Below are 20,215 nucleotides of genomic sequence, written 5' to 3'. Positions count from 1 at the left end.
GCATGTTTACAAACTAAAATACACATTTTGACTTTTTAATTATTTAATAAAAAGTCCCGGCAGTTCTGGAACATTTTTCCAAAAATGCCCGGCATCCAAAGGGTTAATGAACTACTATGAATCTTAATGAAATCGAAATAATAAAAAGGTTCACTGACAAAATTTCTGATTCTTAACTAAAAATTCGAAAAATATTTTTTAAAATTTCATTTCAGTGAAATCATATCGGAATACATTTTAACCGGTAGATATATATTTTTACCAGTGAAAATATAATTTATCTGGCAGGTGCTAGTAAAATTATATGGTTTCAACTTTTGCATTTTATTTATATACATGCAATGTAGAAATGTTACAGTGATGTGTATTTTTCGGTAAAGTTATATTTTTACTAGTAAGTTCAAATATATTGTCACCAGTAGATATATATTTTTACTATCGAAAATATAATTTACCTGAGAGGTGCTAGTTCAATAATATGCTGCTCTAAAATATCTATGGAACACAAATTGTTGGTTGCGAAACGTTCATTTGCCGTTCAACTTCCAATCTAGCCCAATGAAAATTCTAAAATTAATTATGGTTTTAGAACTTTTATTAGGACAGACTTTTTGTCTGCACTTCTATATAAATATATGATAGCTATTCTTACCGATAATACCACTGACTTCTGATATAAAAATATTGATCAAAGTATATTCAAACCGAAGTTTGGTCAATAGAAGGGCGCAAAAAAATAATCACTTCTCAGAAGTCACGTAAAAAGCAATAAAATCGCGTCGGCGTCGTCGCAGTGGGAACGCTCGGTAACGTGTTAGAACCACATACGTATCTACGATTTCGTGCCAAAAATAAACAGTTATCATGCACCTATAGCGTTCACTGTTGACTCTTACAGTCCGACCTTCGTCGTTTTAAAAAAAGTAAGGCCCAATGATGCCGTCTGACCACAATGTGAACCAAACAGTCACTTTTAGAGCATGTAATGGTCTCTTGTAAATCACGTATTTTTCTCGCTCCATATGCGACAAATTTACTAATAACATACCCAGAGAGGTGGAAATGTACCTTATCAGAGCGGTCTGATTTACAGTGCTGCTAGCATAGGAAACTCGGATTGGATCACCTGTATTTATCGATAATTAGGGCATGAAATTGTCGTAAATTCGTTATTCTTTCAAATAAACCTATTGGTTATTTTTCCACACATATTGAATCGTAGTCAGTAGTAAATAAATATTTAAAAAAATCAAAGGCATTTTCTATTTTTTTTATTGTTTTGCGAAAAATATTTAATTCAACATTATCTAAAAATACCCGTTTTCACTTGTAACGGGTATGTTAATAAAACATTTTTGATCAATTTTACCTAAAAATAGAGAATACATACTGCATATGCATATTTCACTTAATGAATGGAGCTCCATTTATGGCAATCCAATATCATAATGACATATTTGATTTTATAAAGAAACCACATTAATGATATGATAACGATTGTAAAATTACTTACTATATTCTCAAACGTTTCTCAATATTTTTTTAAAACGTGTGCTGTAAACAATCAACGAAAAATTTATGTTCAAACACGTAGCAATGTGATATTACCAACTGTACTTCAATGAATACCAACGGTTAGTTAACGCAGTTTCTGGTATCGATGCCAGATTGTTAAAATTATGTTTCCAAATATGTCACTGTATTCAGCGAGATAAAAAAATATTCAGAAAAAAAATATTTTTATAATTTATCTGTGAGGGCATAATGGCACTGTGAGGCGGTAAGGGGTTAAATCAAAATCAAATTTAAAAAAAAGAGAAAAAACTGGTTCGTTTGAAGACCAAAAATATATATAGGGATGCGTTGTAGTCAAATATTTAAGACATTAAAATGTAAGAAACAGGAAGAATTTTATCAGAATTTGCAAAAGATCTACTCTCGACACAATCGCTTTGGGTTGATCCTTGTACGAAGACACTAATTAAAATTTAACCAAAGGAGCACACGGCGACTAAAAAAACAATTTTTTTTTGGTAAAAATATAAGACAGATTGTCTGAAGAACGCATAAAAGAAAATTCTATTCAAATTTGGCGTTGTTGTTTTTTGGCATTTGAGCATCATGAATAATTGGATGGAAAATGGTATTTGGAAATTATTAAAAATCACCTTATCCTAAATTTCACTTGCTTTAAATTTTTTGTTCAGCTGAATAGCGAACCATTTACATATTTATATTGAGAAGTGATAAACTAGATAAATTTTGGCCGTTACAAAAATATGATCTCAATATAACGGAGTTTCAACATAAACGCTTAGATAAGGGACTTTAAAAAAGGAACTCTCTGGACATACTTTAGATTAATTATTTGAAAGTGTGACTGCTGAAAGAATTAAGTGAGTTTTATTGGCAAGTGGTGGACATACGCGATTTTATTATATTTGTTTAAATAAATATCAGGTGGCCTTTTTCTTTTGCAGAGTGATTAATTCAAGTTATTGGCATTTTAATTGCTTATTGCGCAATTTTAATTGGGACAATTTCTTCTTGACTTTAGGCGTTCAACAACCTTAAATAAAAATAAAATTAATTTAGATCATGTTATATATATATTTAAAAATGGAAGTAGTGCAACTACTGCGACTAAGAACAAGTATGGAGATGTGCTAAAAACTCGAACGTTTTGTTTTGGAAATAATATAAGAGTCCAGGGTGAATGCAGACCATCGACTGACCTCAAAATAAATAGCAGAAAGATATAATATTATCTATATATAATATATCTCCATAAACTGGAAAACGTGCTTGAGTTCTGAATTTATTAGATAGATTGAATACGTGCGAATCGTTATTCGCCAGACAAAATCGGGAACAATTCTTGGATCGCATTGTGGAAAACGACACTAGTCAACCCCTAAAACAGTACGTGCGCTTTTCTAGTTTTAAAATCGAGCAAAGCAATACTATCATATCATTTAACCAGGCGTTAATAAACAAAAAATACGTTGTAGTAGTTGAAAAGTCATATCTATTATGAATAATTTATAATTAAGTATATATGTCACTGATTCCCAGACTTTCAGTTTGGTGGTTAATACATACTTGTAGGTATTCATTATGTTTGATTGACTTTTCCAGTTGGTACAGATTTACCTCGTTGTAACGCATTGAGCTTACGCCTGTCAGATTGCAACGGAAGAATAAAATAAACATCCTCTATAGCTCTATACTTTCTTTGAAAGAAATCAAAAATTTCCCATAAAGATTTTTCTACCTAAATCCTGATGATTGTATTTCATATTGAATTAATTAAATGATTAAGGTGGAGAGTGTTTATTTATTTTTTAAAATACTATTGCAACAATGTATTTAAAAACATATTTTTTTAATAAGACATATGTAAGTCAAAAACTCTCAATATGTTATTTTTCATCGAAACCATTGAATGTTAATATATTTTCATTAATAGAATATATGAAAAAGGTTTTTATTATATTCAATAAAGAAAAATAAACGTTTTAGCTTTATAGTTTTCATCATAGTTTATATATATATATATTAATTAGTTTATTAATTAAAATAATACCTTACATAAATTGTAATAAATATATTGGTACATTTTATAATGTAGAATTCGTTACGCTCCATAATGAGCTTTCTCAGGACATGCTTCACTTATTGAATAGGTATTTTTCAGAAAAGCCCTGGAATTTTCCTTTAGTAAATATTTTTTTAATTGCAAAGTTACATAAAAAAGTAAACATTTCATTAATATGTTTACTTATATAAGATCGATTTGACATTCAAAGCTTTGTGTAATATTTAAGGAAAACATATTTACAAGCAACTGTAATATGTTGTTCGGATATTAATCTAATAATAAGTAAATATAAATAAATTTGTGCGATACGTAAACAATATGCAATTGCCTGTGACGTTGGTTCAGCGATGAAAATCAATTAAGCTGAAGTTTCTGACCTCCAAAAAAGTTTGCCAAATACAAAAGTGATTATTTATAGAAACAGTACCTTTTTAAGAAGCCGTTGGAATATTTCTAAGCTCTTTTATCCTATGATTTGTTAGTAATTTAAAACATTGTTATTTAAAACGCATGTTGATTAAAAAAGCTATTATGCAAAAAACTAATTGATTGCGGCATGATATTTTTTTAAATATATTTAAGATTGAATGCGGGAGACGAGAATCTGTTTCGCGACGCATAACGGTTAAAAGCGGGAGAAGAGGGCGAAACTTTTTTTGTACTGCGATGTAGATGCACAGACGAACGATTTGTTTTACTGAAACAAATTAATTTTTATAATATGTTACAAATTTAATATAAAGAGGTTTTTGATTTTATCGTAATTTAAGTGTTATGATCTTTGAAATACTTCAGCTTTTCTAATGACTGAGTTTCAAGACAAAACATATAATCATGAATGAAATAATCGATCCTACAAAATATAGATAGCTTCAAGTTCTAAAAGCAGATACGCTATTGCACGAATTGAAAAAGGCTTAAAAACGGAGACAAAGGATCGAAGTAGAATTTCGACGCAAACGTTTATATTTGTACGCCAGAAATAATTGTTTCCTAATGAGTTGTACATATACTGAAGCTTTATCTCATTTATGATACTGTATCATTGGGTTTTGCTACAGTATACTGTCAACAAATATCTTCAACAGTTAACATACCACAAAAATCTGACGTTATTAAACAAACAAACATGAATAAATCCGTTCGTCTATGTTTGACCAAATTCTGCTCCAGACATAATATTTAGATTATAAAAGGCAAATCAAGAACGTTTATATGCAGAAATGACTTGATTAGTTAACGCCTCAATTTTAATATCAAAGATATATAGTTAAATCAGTTGGTTTAAATTTTACGTAATTTTTCACATTACAAGATTTTTGACCGAAAGATAAGAAGTCTCGCTTTAATCACTTAAACGCCAGCGACAAATATATTTTTTTTTAATTAGTAAAGATCATTGTACTACTAGCTTAATTTATCAGTAAACTAAGTATTTTATTTTCCGAAAAATATACTGACGCGTACATCGAAAATATAGGTGACTCACTAATATTCGCTGGCGTTTAAAGGGTTAAAAATATTATTTTATATTGGTATTGTTTTTTCTATTCTAAAAATCCTTAATTAAATTGTACCATAAAAACTTTCAGGAGCATGGTCATTATCTTTGTATCAAAAACATACACAATAATTGTTGTACAGTTTACAATATAATGACCGTAAGTGCAATATATTATGGTAAAAACAGAATGACGTGTTTATGGGTCATAAATCACCTCTCAATCATATCCTTAACCAATTAGAAATCTATTTAGCAAAAGGTCTATATATTTAGTCCGTTATGCTAAAATAAACATAAATGTCACACGCTACGTTTTTTTAATAATTTTTATACAACATGAACGCATTCCAGACCTACGTCATTCTCAGAACCCTTGTGTAGCACGAAGGGTATCGACTTTTAATTTATGGCTTTCGGAACTAATTTCTAATTTACGACCCAGTAAGAGCTTTGCCGAGCCTTCAAAATATTCAATTGCCGACAGATTTACGACTGTGTGCCATAAACAAGATCTCAAGAGACACTTTTTTCTCGGTATCCCTCACTTTACCTAAATATCCAATAAATCAGAGCAGACAAAGGATTGCGCATTTCTTCCTGTAGATGCACAATTCTCTACTTTATAAAGTCATGCGTTGACAGCTGTTCTCTCACCATTCATTGATACTATAATACTTCACGTACGATTGTGCAACGTTGATTTACGAGGCTTGTTTGCCTGTATAAGAGCTCAATTGACATTTTTTGTTGTTCATAACTAATCAATAAATTAAGGCGTTGAGCATTTCTTTGCCTTTGTCTGCGTGGGTCTCCGAAGACCTTTGGAGAGAAGGCAAAAAACTGCAAAAATTGAGCAAAACAAAAAAGGGACCCGGTCCTGAGAAGAGGCTCCAAGACGGAGGAGCAAGGTCGTTATGCCCTCCGAGCCCGGCGAGATCCTCTTTATTGTCTAGGACAGGTTCTAAACAGACCTCTGCGCCGAAGGTCAACGTTCTCCCGAAGATGCACGCTCAGGTATTCCTTGCGCGAGCGCACACCGGTCGGACCTAAACAAACGTTGGCGGAGAGAAGGAAAAAACCACAAACACACACACAAAGGAAAAGGCAGAGGCCTCTTACGAGTCCTGAGGCAGAAATGCGAGTCGCGTGCTCCCAAAATAAGTCCGAGAACGTCCTGAAATCGAAGCAAAGAAACAGCAAAGACAACACAGAGTGGTGGAACAGCATCAGGATTCTAGCGAACCTGTTAGAACCCGTTTGTAAAAAAATCAAAGCTCGACGAACCCATCGATACCGACAACAACGCTCGATTCGATTCAATTACAAAAGCTGAACAAAGCTTATTTATGTAGGACAGCGTTTCTTCTCTCGAGTCATCCAAAGTTTATTGGTCTTTACGAATACAGGTAATATATCGACATTTATGACGTGGTATAAAATAATAAGGAAGAGCAAGTTTATGGTTATAGAAAGGATTCAAAATAATGCTACATCATCGTTTAACTCTATTATATGTCGATACAAGTCACTAAATGCATCAATTATCTTGAGTTGATATGCAACACACATCGTGAGATTTCAATACAAGAAAGGTGTAAATTTGGAATAACTATTCTGGTTCACGTTTAGGCCGCATTCTTAACATTCTTAGATTTTCTAAATATGTCGCAATTGTTTGAACTAGCAAGAATAATTTTTAGTAATAGTTACATTGAGTCTTCAAAATGAAAACTTTTTAGTTAAGCACAAGCTTCTGCACGTAGCAATCCAAGAAAGAAACAAACGCTAACGTGTCGTCCTTTAGAATACGTGAAAATTTGCAGTTCTAAAAAAAATTAAAGATTCGCATGCAAATGTGCGCGCGTTCGAATCCGCCCGGTGGTTTTAACTAACCATTATACTAACGAAAAGTTAGCATTTTCACCGAAAAAGCAAAGCGGCCCCAGTTCCCTCGAAATATCGATTATCCCGGGGACGTCTACGTGTAGCGGGAGACACGCGTTTCGATACAGTCTGGCAGCAAAGGGGGGTGGAAAACACGCAACCCCCTATCCCTATCCTCTTTGGCTCTAAAAGCTACCCTTCCAAGCCGAAAATCCGGCAGAGGAACATCAAGTCCCCCTACTCTCCTTCGCAGAAAACGTAGAAAAAGGTCGCGTGTTTAAATCTCCCACGAACCTGTGACTTTTCTCAAAATCTATATACTATTGGTGAGGTATAGAAGTAGTACTTATGTATATATACATAATTATAATTTCTATCAATCAATTCAATTGAACAGATTAAATTAAAGTCGAGCCTGAACACTCTTTGTACGATGCAAAAATACAAACATCATCGCATGGGCGCTAGATGTTACAATATTATTAACTATGAAAAATGATTTATTTAAATACATAATTTATATCTTAGTGATTTTTAAAGCATTGGTATACAATTCATTGTATAGCAACTATGGTCCACAATTAAATAATGCACTTGAATTTGGCCAGAAAAGTGCATGTCATTTAATAGTAACATTCAAAATCAACCAGAACCCCCCCCCCCCCACTAAAAAAATCATAAATAATGTCCCTGATTCTAAATCGGAAATTCTCGGGAAATCTAAAAAAGAATAGTCTCGAATCTATCTTTCACTCGGAGTAGAACCGAAAAATAAAAACCTTGATCAAACCGATGCATTTTTTTAATTAAACCGGAACGAAAAGAGAAATGAAAAAAATAACAATACGAAGCCCTTCAATCTGCTATTCAATTGGTGGCGTAGTTATGGTATATTTTTAACTAAATGTTTAGAAATTACTTCGAATTTATTCTCTCGCGTTTCGCGCTCAAAAATAAATAAAATTGAGAGCAATTTAAATAAACAACATATAAAACAAATTGTTTGCGCATCATTTTTGGTGTGAACAGTGAACACCTCATGAATAACTCTCTACAAAAAATCATTTTCCGAAGATATACCTTACATAAATACACGAACAATTCGTTTTGTAGAACAAAGTATTTATTGAAACTGCTAATTTTAAATAGCATATAATAAAATTTAATCGTATTTCACAAAGTTGCTCTTTTTTTATTATAATCCATAGGCATACAAAAAAATATATAAAAATTATTGCTTAAAAAATATAAAACTATATAACTGCATTTATTTAAAGGAAAAAAATACAATGTCACTTAAACGATTCACTATTACACGATCAAGCAAACAAATATATAAACGCTTTTTTCTGTAGCACCAAATAACAACTAAGCTTGTGTTATCCATTTAACGTTAACAGTAATTATATTCTAGATTTTTTATAGGAACGCGCACCCCCGCTATATGCGCCGGCGATCACACAATGCATGATATAAACGGTGCAACGTCGTAGTGCTTTGTACAAGGAGAAATATTAATATTATATTTTACTTACAAACACAAATTTAATACAATGATCACGCGGGAATGAATATTCATGCAATGTTCTTTCGACTTTTCAGTATTATTTAGTATCAAATAAGTAAAAGTTACTTAATTTTATTTAAATGTAAATATTTAAAAATTATAGATCATGGGGTCTAGCGCAACGTAATTCCGCTATTCTTAAAAAACTGGCTCGTCCATACTCTGACCTATTTAAATCCATCTTATGACGTTGCACCCAAACAACGTGAAGCTATTCGAGGCGATAAGCATAAATTAGCAACGCGGTAAGTGTGTCGCGCTCGGAATAGTGTGATTTATGCACTTTTTTGTTATCTACTAATAAAAAAAATCTATTTTTAATACCTACATAGGTGAATATATTATATATGTAATATTTATATACCTCGTAAATTGTTACACAGCAGCGTTTAAGTTTTGAAAAAACCGGCACGCAATAATTTTAAGGTCGTCTTGAACGTCCTAGAGACGAACTTGAAAACACACAGATTCATCGAATATATAATATTATGATATACTATATAGTAAAATCGAGTCTGGGATATTACGCATAGGTCTAGGTTATAATAAGGCTGTTTATGTTAACTCAAAGCGTACTTTAGGTATGCAAGTTTATTTGCTTTAAATTTTAAAGCAAGCAACTGGCGAAGTAGGTATGTATGGCGAACACGGTTAAATTACAAATATTGACTTTATAGCGTTTAATATAAGTAGGTTTTGTAAATAAATATTGCAATAGTTCATTAAATGCAATAAAAATTGCACGAACAGTTGTTTAATGTTGTTTTTAGTAACAGATTTGCAGTCACTTGAATGGCAAAATTTATGGCATTGACACTCGTGTATGTTATTCCAATATGTGAATTGATATATGTTTATTGAAAGAAATTAAACAAATCAATGTGGTTAGTATTGGAACGAAGCGAAGGAGATCTTGGTTTTTCACATTAACATTACCATCCCCAAGCGGGGTACATTTGAACCCCATTTTTTTGTTATTTCAACCATTTGTTATTTATATATTAATAAAATCTAGCCAATTAGCGTCGTCTTTTTAATATTTCGATTTCACTAAGATTCATAATATTTAATTAAATGACATAATATATTTGTCAATATGTTTTTAAATAATAGTAAAATATTTTTCCTCAATATTTCATAACATGTTTTACAACCCTATTATTTTAATCATTGAAACTAAAAATATATACTCTTACCGAATATTTTAATGAATGAAATATTAAACATCGCGAGTGAATGAAATCTTACAAAAATATTAATTATATATAATAATAATAGTAAAAATAAAAATTTACAATTTTGTTAATATTTTTTATAATAATAATAGTAAAATATTTTTCCTTGATATTTCATGTTTTACAACACATATTTTTTTCGAAGCGAAAAAAATCCATGCAAAGTTAAGCTTTATTTGGGTGGTGTTCTTTAACATGTCATGAATGTTAACGATACTTCCATTATTCTATATTAAATCTAAATACCATCAGTTTACATAATTGCAGATAAGGTCACGAACGCAAGAATATTTGTTTTTTAACCACTTCACCCTTTTATACGCACGGGCGCGTTCAAAATGTTTTTGGTGTTAGACGCATACACGCACGGGCGCGTGTGAACTCTATATTAAAAAAAAATCGTTCTGCATAATACCTTGCTTTACTACGCATTCTCTCATATGTGCGTTTGTATCGAAGACATTTGATCCTCATAAATTAAATTTAAAAAATGACACTTTACGACAGGGGTGGCCAACCCGCGGCTTGCTTTGAACATTTTTATTTATATATTTTTTATATTTCATTTTTAGTATTATAGATTTTTTTACAATTAACGTTTAGTATCATTATTATTATATTATCTATGTTTACATGTAAGAATAATACTAAACACAATAATAATAACTCATTACGTTTAAATTTTTCATTCCAAAAAATGTCTATAGTGTATCAAAATCTAATATGGGGATATATAATTTTATATGTGGCTCGCATTTCCGTTATGATGCATTTTCAAAGTAGTAGCAAGATCATTTGGGTTGGCTACCCCTGTTTTACGATGCTAGTATTTTTTTACACGTTTCTATCTATGCATTCTCTCACATGTGCATTTATATTGAAGACTACCCCTCATAAATCAAATAAAAAAACTGACACTTTATGATGCTAGTATTTATTTTACACGATCAGGTTGCTTTCATTCAGATTGCTTTCATTTCACCCACTTCCATGGACTGCGGAAATTATCAGACAATTCGAATATATTTACTTTATTTCTGGATGTCATCATAAATTAGGTAACAAAATAGAAACCATAAGTTTCAAATATTTTCTCAGAAGATCTATTCATTCAGAACTGCGTATTATTATAACCAGATGGTAAAATATATTCGTGTAAAATCCACAAAAATCAGAACCAAAATTTAGTTTGTTTGACGCGAATGGGGAAAAAATTAGAAGAGACGCGCAATACCATTGTCCAGAATGCATGGTTGCTTTATGCGTTACACATTGTTTCAAAAATCACCATACTGTATTATAAGGTATTTTTTTTTATTTGACAACAAACATTACGTAACATACACACACATACATATGTATTTCTATGTAATGTTTAGAGTTTGGATGAAAAGAAACAGCAAAGGAGGCAACTTAAAATTTTTATTAATTAAAAAAAAAAATTTAAAAGTGTAATAATAATAATAATTATGAATAAATAATTTTAAACTGATTTTTTTCATCATTCTCATAACACATCACATAATAAATCGCAATAAAAAAAGGTGATTATTTTTGAACATTTTTTTAAAATAAACCCGAGGATGAAGTGGTTTTAAAACCAAGCCATTGGAGTCTGTACTTCATTTTTTTATAATTTATAAGAGTTATCTTTTAAAAAACGTAGAGATACTCCTCATATCTTTCAAATGGATTGTTTGACAATAAGAAAAAAGTGTGTTGTGATATCATAATTCAAATGAGTTTTCTGGATAATATGGCTCCTTGTACAGTAGTGAACGTTTTTAGTCGCAGTAGTTGCACTACTTCCCTTTTTTATTTATAACAAATTAATCTCGGCTAATAATTTTATGTTGCTCTCAGGGACGTTACAACAGCTTTTTCTATGGGGGGGGGGGGGGGGCGAAGGTCAAAAGTTGGCCAGTCAGTAGTCGAGCGTTCCCACTGCGAAGGCACCGACACGATTTTATTGCTTTTAGCACATGCCAGACAAATTATATTTTCACTGGTAAAAATATATTTTCACTGAAATTACATACTTTAAAAAATATTTTCGGGATAGATTCGAGAATGTTTCTTAGATTTGCTTTGAGGGATAACCCCCAGCTTTTCCAAAGGAGAGGCAAAAGTTGACCAGTCAGTGGTTGTTTTTTTTTAATATTTCGATTTCATTAAAATTCATAGTATTTCATTAAATGACATGTATTTTTTGGCAAATTCAAGGAGTAGGGAGCAAATGCCCCTCGTGCATGTTCTTAATAGTTTCTGAAGAAAATATTTTAAAAATAAAGACAATCAGCTTGAAGGTTTCTAAAGGCAACTGGGGCTTACACCGGTGTCTTATACATTATATTTAAAATGAAATTCAAGAGTTATATCGTTTAACTTCAATGAAGCGCCGTCATCACAAACATTTCTGCCATCCTTAGATCTCCCAACATCAATTCTTCGATGGGTATTTTATTGAATGACCACCGCAAAAGTAACATTGCTCATTCCGGCATAGTCCAAGCTGTCTTCGGATCTGATGTGAGGTCGACAGAAGGAGGAACAGTTAGTACCTACACAATCTGTTGACTGTGTTATGCAAACAGAGCGAGTCTTTTCGCCGGGCTCTACGAAAACGAAGTTGCGATGAATGAACCCATCGCGGAGGTCATCGAACCACCGGCGGAGGGACTGAGGCGGGTGTCTGGGACGCCTCCGCCCCGTCGGGGGCCACCTGGCCGTCTCCGGTTGACGTGAGCCCCGTCCCGTTAGCCGCCGGGGTCAGCCGCGATCGATAGTCCTGTCGAGTGCCAAATCCGAAATCCGCGCTCGTCTCTCCATCAACACCGTCTTCGATGTCAGTACAGCCGCGCTGATGATAACGGTACCGTCGCACTGATCGCCGCCAAGGTCGACTGCTTCGCTTGGCTCGACAGAGTGCAACATCCTTCCTGCTCCGTGTCGTCGTCTGTTCGCGACCAGAATAGATTGCGCAGGACGTTGTAGAAATAGAAGACTGTCCTCAGACGGACAGCTATTTTTACACACCCCTGATTCCAACGTGTTTCCAAAGAGGATTATAATCCCTCGAAAGTACTCCAATCTTGGATCTGTATACTGCCAAAATTAGTATACAACCTGAACTGCCAGGAAAGACGTGCCAATAAACTATAAAAGCTTGCGATAGGTCAGCATTAAAGTAAGACCAGCGATAGGTGGATTAATGGTTTAGCTTTTATACCTAAGGTTAGCGAAACTTTTTCCACAAGCGTGGCAACATCTTACTTAAGCCTTAATTATTGAATCCAACAACATCGGCACCCAACGCGCGCAGTAAACAATAGCGTAATCAGTTCTAAACACATAAGTGTTTAGAAAAAATACGATAAATCACTAAACACCATTCAAAACGAATGAGTTAATCAGTGATACCATTGTCTGTTCATTTCGGAAGCAATTCAGGGACGTCATTTGAAGAAAGCAGGTGGGGCATTTGTCCCTCTTGAATTAGAGCAGAAAAATGCATGTCATTTAATGAACTCGAAATATTTAATTGACTGGGTAACTTTGGTCTCGCCCTTGGAAAAGCTGAAATGACGTTCCAGATTCTAAACCAGAAATTCTCGGGTTAGCTCTCTAAGAAAACATGTAAAAAACAGTCTCGAATCTATCGCGAAAATATTTTTAAAATATGTAATTTCAGTGAAATCATATCGGAATACATTTTCACCGGTAGATTCATATTTTTACTAGTGAAAATATAATTTTCTTCAAGTGCTAGTAAAATTATATGATTTCAAATTTTTCATACGTAGTAATATATACATTTACATACGCATCATTATTTATTTACAGTGAATGTATATTTACAGTGAAGTTATTTTTCAATAGTGAAATCCAAATACATTTTCACCAGTAGCTATTATTATTATTCTTTTTATAACTTTCATTCATTAGGTTTTATGTTGTTATAACATTTTTACGAAATTTAAAAAAAATGTTTTTGATTTCAGAAATAATTTTTAACGCTGGCTCTGTGTGCAGCAGATTCTCTGTGAACGAGATTTTTTTTCAAAGTGAGCTAAATTGTAACTTCTTATCTTTCCCAGAATATGAGATTTCATTGTTGGCCCATCCTTTGGAAATTTTTATTCCCATCGTCGTTTCAGACAAGGTGTGCAGCCAAGTTTTATTTTCTATATGTTCAACCTTTCATTTGAGGAGCAAAAATCTCTTTTTTTTTGCTGTAATAGCCAGCAATCCGGCCAATAATTTTGAGTTCGGTCCTGCTTTTCAAGATCAGCTTGAAACTCAATCAATCAATTTGCACCAATATTTCTATAAAAACAAAAAAATAAAACTTCCGGCACGCCGGAACGCCGTTCCATCGCGTTACATGACCAAAAAAGCCCTAATTACGACTAAAATAAACAACGTAGATAAAAATAGTACTTTGATTAAAAATACTTATTTATATTTTCCATTACATTAAATATTGCGTTTAATCAACCATTACTTTCAGAACAACGAGCAATTTAATATTTTTAGATTTTCTATATTTACGCTGCGGACTAAATATTTAACAATTCGCACTTTCTCATGCGAAAGAATGCAGGTAGGTGCAATTCACACAAGACTCGTAAATAAGCATAAGTAAAAAAGTACACGATCGTGTTCCATAAATCACCGGAAGCCCTGGAAAATAAAATGCACGCACAGCTCACTCAAAATACTTTTCTTACAAGTATTTATTATGTCTTTTTCCACAACTATTTCCTGTATTATCCAACGAGAAATAAACTAAAACTTACTTCCACATGTTTTCTGTAAATGTGTAGAGATAAATCGCTTAAATTCCACAAAACGCTCTTGTGTCGTGTCGGATAATGACCGACTTAATTAAAGCGGTGCCCGCATACTATCCAAACTATGAAACCACTAAATTGGAGCACGTATTATTATAACAAGTAAAACAAAACATCCTTCGAGGGGAGGATAAGACCGTCGGCGGTTAATGTTACCTGGTAGGAATGTCAAAGTTGCTATCTATTAACTAGTTTTCAAAGCGAATGAACGGGTTTCCTCTTCCTGCGTGCGTATCTAGTTTCAGTGCCGGCGTTTGTACGTTTCAAGAACCGCACCTTGGTTCGTCCGTCTTGTGCATATTTAATGTGTGGTGTATTCCAAGAACTGATAATTCCGATACAATGTATGTATATTTTGAAGTTACAGTCATGCACTTTCTTAGAGCTCATTAAAGTAATTTCAGAGTCAAATCTCCTACCCTCTTATACAACGTTCGGACACTGATGGAAATTTTCTTCTGTAAATTAATTACATGACCACTTCATCCTTTGAATTTTGTCTACTCTATAGCTTGTTGACAGAAAAAGTAATCCATTGTTAAATAAACCCGTTACAATTAATTAAAAGAATGCGAATAATGCGTCAATAACTCACAATGGTTATTGTTTACGATTGTTGAATTGAAATAATGTAATCGACGCCGGCTGTACAAAAACTGTTTACGAACACGTGAGGCATTTCTCGAAACATTCAGGGGAGAGAGAAAAACAACGTGCATTTTCTTTGATGTCGACCACCACGCGGTGAAACATTGGAATGAAATTTGTTGACCGACTGCCAACCTCGATAAGAAGCAAATATACATGGGCTATTAATCATTTCGGTAGAACAAAGATTGGGGAACTTGTAGCCTTCGCGATATGAATGAGGGAGACGTCACTAAACTAAATTTCACTCTTAGGCCGGTTTCACACGTGCCGGGTGGATTTGCCCGGCACCGGGCCGGCGCCGTTTACAAAGCTTTCACACGTAGCCGGTCTCTGGCCGGTTTCTTCCCAACCCGACCTATACCCCGTCAACTGGTGCCAGTAATTTAGGATTAACGGCTTCACATAAGTCCTTTCACACATTTCGCGCTATTTTTTATTTTTGTATGTTCTACTAAGATAATTAAAAGAGATTACATTAATATAATTAAAATTTCGAGGTCTATTTCTTCCGCTATTGCCTAAACACGAGGAATATATATTATATTTTATTGCAAGATACCACAATCACTGTCAACGGCCCGGTTCATGTTTGAGTTTTACCCCCACCACACTCAATTCGGTACCCGGCGCCGGACAGTTTAGTGAGCGCGGCCGGCGACAACCCGGCAGTCAGCGCCGAGCCGGCGCCGGGTAGATTTATCCGGCACGTCTGAAATGATAGTACTAGCCCATACAACACCATCCCCACTACACGGCGCCGGCCCGGTGCCGGGCAAATCCACCCGGCACGTGTGAAACCGGCCTTACTCTCAGGACATCTAAGAAAACCTTATTTAATTCTGTATTCCTATAATATATTTGCAAACTTTGCGATTGCCCGTTTATATTTAATAAATATTATAAATTGTGCAATCGTATAGATGTGGTCTTGTCTGCGTCATATAGTCTGCAAATCGTCTCTGAAAATTGGATTGAACTCTTGAATTTCATAAGTGAAAGTCGTATACAAGAAAATTTTTGATTTGAGTACGCTAGGGGAGTTCTTACCTTATAAGAATGCCCTTTGCGTAACGGTTATAATTTAAAAAAAGTTATTCGGGTACTAACTATTCGTCACTTGATAGTTTGTTTGCACTTCGATATTACACTATGTTTTAAAAATAATTTATATATCCTTACTGAGATTACAAAGTACTTCTGATATGAGACTATTAGTCAAAGTTTATTTAAACCGAATTTTGGTCAATATGAGTGCGCTAAAACGTCCATTATCCGTTCAAACCCAAACTTAATATAATGAAAGTTCTAAAACTAACTATAGTTTTGGAAATTTCCTTAGAGCTAGTACTAAGTAAATTAGAACAAGGCTTAAGGCGCTAATGAAAATATACGCTGCTTTAAAATGTCTATGAAAATAAACTTGCAGGTGCGAAACGTTCATTTGCTGTTCAAATCAAAAACTAACCTAACGAAAGTTCTAAAACTAATTAAATAAAAATACAAACCAAACCAACTCATCTTTAAAGGGAAAATAAGCTGAAGAAGAAATACAGACAGACGTCGCATCTCGCTCCATAGTTTGTCTGCATTTCTAACACTATGTTTCAAAAATATGACAGCTATCCTATTAGATGTGCTTCATTCGATTCTCACTTATTTTAAGTTGTAATATTTCTTATTCTAATCAGGGATTCCCTTGAATTTGGCCAGAAAAATCCGTTTTATTTAATTAAATACTATGAATTTAAACCATTTAAGAAAAAAAATTGAGAGCCACTGAATTGATATAAAAAAATCCAAAAGCTGAATAATATATGATAAAATATGTAAAATAAATTAATGAAATTTATTAATAGAAGTGTTAAAATAAATTATTAACACATACTAATACAAAAAAGTGGTTAAATAAATTAAAGCAGTAAAATATTGATTGAGAATCACTGATTTTTATTAATAATAAATAATTTACAACACTACCGTTTATATACTAACAAATGTGTATAAATTAACACACTACTCAAAGGGTTAATGAACAGGAAGTATTAAAAAAAAACGACCACTGATGGCCAGCTATTGCACTCCCGATGTACCTGCGATCTATAATAACATTATTGGCAGAGAATAAAATTAATTTGTTATGAATAAAAAAAGGAAGAAGTGCAACTACTGCGAATAAAAACATACATTACTGCGCAAAATCCAAGAGTCACTTATATAAATAATGATATCACAACACTTTTTTATAGTTGTCAAACAATCTTATTTATTTGAAACATATGAGGAGTATTTCTATAAAATGTAGTTTACGATTTAAAGACGCCAATGGATTGGCTTTAAAAACAAATATTCTTGCGTTCGTGTCCCTATCTGCAATTATGTAAAATGAAGGTATTTCAACATAGTTTTTGCATTAATATAGTATAATGGAGATATTGTTAGCATTCATGAGATGTTAAATGAAACAACATCTCAAATAAGGCTTAGCTCCTAACCGCGTAGATTTTTTTTCGCTTCGAAATAAATATATGTATTTGTAAAACATGTTATGAAATATCGAGGAAAAATATTTGACTATTATTAAAAAAAATATTGACAAAAAAAGCTGAAATGACATCCCTAGTACAAAGTAAATTAATTTGAAAATGATGATATTTTGACATAGTTTTTTCAATAATAAATAACTAAGATAATGTTAACATTCATGAGATGCTAAATCATGTTGTAAAACATATTAGGAAATATCGAGGAAAAATATTTAACTAATATGGAACGCTCGTTACCAAGCGTTCCCACTGCGACGGTGACGGCACGATTTAATTGCTTATGACGTGGATTTTAAACATGACGTCATTTGTGGCAGACAGGTGCATTTATTTTGTCTTGAATTTGGATAGAAAATGTCATTTAATGCGTGACCGGATTATTGCGCAAACGAAAATTCCACACAGCGAAAAATCTAAAAATTATTTATTTACTTACGTATTTGAACAATGTAAATATAAAAATATGCGCGTAAGAGATATAGGGATTGCGTTGAAACAATAAGCACAGTAGTTGCGAAATATATCATGAGTTAAAAAACATATTTCCTATATAATAATTAATTTCGAAATTTTCACTGGGCGTTGAATCTTAAAGCAATTGAAATATTAAAAAAACTTTTGCCCCCCCCTCCCATTAGAAATAGCTGAAATAACGTCTCTGCAGTGGTGAAAGAACTTTTTCGAAATTAAAATCATCAAAAATTATCAAAGATCAGCAGACATGTTGTATTTTTTTGTTATTAGATCTAAACTTTTTTCATTAATTTTGTGTTTCATTGATTTTTTAAATATTGCACTTTTTGATTTTTTAAGATTACTGTTTAAACCGTATTGAATTTTTTGTTACTACTTTTTATATAAATGGATAGAAAAAATCATGGATCGGGACCTACTCTAATAATATGATCAATAATCGCATTTATTTAGAAACGACGATTGTTTACGAGTTGTCGAGTTGGAAGCGTCTGCCATAAAATATGTACGCACGATAGTACACACATACGCATTCGGTTAGGTACACGTGTCTGGTGTACGATGCAACCAATGGACGTTCGAACGGAACCATTAAATTGTAAGCTGGGGGAGGTAGGCGAACCGGGGAAAGTTTCTCAAACGTTATGTAGCGGTCGTAAAAAGAGCGCTCGAGTTTACGATGTTTATAAATGTCGCCGGGATGAATGGGACACGTTCGATTCGCTCCTACGAGAGAGAAAGAGAAGAACGAAAGCATCTCATGAATAATTGTGCAACATCACATATCTGGTATATGTTGATAAAAAACGTAAATAAACATTAATTTGATTATTAATTAATATAAATAAAAAATTGATTCACACTTTGAGAATCGCGTGCGTTAGAAACGGCAACATTGTAAAATAGGAAGAGAATATCTAACGCGGCGTGCTGCTATCTAGCGGCTAAATCAACAACTATTTTCTATTATTTCAAAAATTTAACCACATCGAATATTAACATTTTCATTTTTTTATATAATTGTTTTATATGAAAATTTCATATTCAAATTAAAATTACATTTTTATAATTACCGGCAGAAAACTGTTTTATCGACACGGTTCTGATACTGGATAACCAGAGACATCTGTACGATTTGTTTACATTTTGGTGTATTATTGCGATCATTTTATATGTGAAAAAGACTTACCAGTTATATGCATTAAAATGATAATAGCAAAGTCCGAGTCCGAATAGAAATAACGGATCTCTCCAGTTTTCTGGTTCGAGTTTGAAGAATTTTTGATAAGCCGACATTGCTAAAAATAAAGGTTGGTTTATAAATGTAAACTTAAGTGCAAGTCGAATCAACAACTATGAATCAACACTAACCTTTAGAATAGTCTTCGAGCAACAGATGGAAATGGCCCAGTTTACAATAAGTTTTAGGATCGATGCAAATGTCCTTGCCTCCCTCGTCGCACTTGTTGGGAACGTCCCTTCCGATGGATATTTCCTCTTCGCGCCTCGTTATATCGTCTTCCTTTTGAGACTGGGCTTGAATCAACATTCGCTCCAAATATTTGACAGCTTTCAAAACGAGCGATCGCTTCTTTCCATTTTCGGTTTGTTTCAACTTGAGAAAACCGAACTGTCGACTGAAACGGGAGACGGGAGACGAAAGACGAACGGTGTTGGTAAATATGTGTTTAAAGTCGAACTGTCGTTAAGTTGTTAGGTTAATCGGTACCTGTCAAGTTCGGATAGAAGTTGCAGTTCCTGAGAGGAAAGGTTGATATCATCACCGTCGAACGAGGAATCCGCCCCCGCCGGCAGCTGAAGGGCGCCGATGGCCCCGGGGGCCGCCGCTTGAGACATTTGACAACAGCTCGACGATTGCCCGCTCGCATCACAATTGCGACGT

At 33.3% G+C, this 20,215-nt stretch overlaps 1 protein-coding gene across 3 annotated transcripts in view; it reads right to left on the bottom strand.

The window, feature by feature from the left end:
- Positions 1-20,215, bottom strand: part of Utx (Utx histone demethylase) — a 62,890-nt gene extending 42,675 nt beyond the window's left edge. For all 3 annotated transcript variants that reach the window (XM_088200681.1, XM_088200682.1, XM_088200685.1), the window contains exons 1-3: positions 20,042-20,215; positions 19,684-19,949; positions 19,502-19,610 (exon numbers count right to left, since the gene is read on the bottom strand). Coding sequence is in view for 1 of the 3 variants with exons in the window: in XM_088200682.1 (XP_088056808.1) it covers positions 19,502-19,610; positions 19,684-19,949; positions 20,042-20,169 (503 nt within the window). In the remaining 2 variants the exon portion in view is untranslated. The remainder of the gene's footprint in view (positions 1-19,501; positions 19,611-19,683; positions 19,950-20,041) is intronic.

This window comes from Plectrocnemia conspersa, unplaced genomic scaffold, assembly GCF_051122295.1.
Source record: "Plectrocnemia conspersa isolate PC_06_02 unplaced genomic scaffold, ASM5112229v1 ptg000012l, whole genome shotgun sequence".
Taxonomy (NCBI): Eukaryota; Metazoa; Arthropoda; class Insecta; order Trichoptera; family Polycentropodidae; genus Plectrocnemia; species Plectrocnemia conspersa.
Note: the sequence above shows the minus strand (reverse complement) of the source record. Positions and strands in the feature narration are given on the sequence as shown.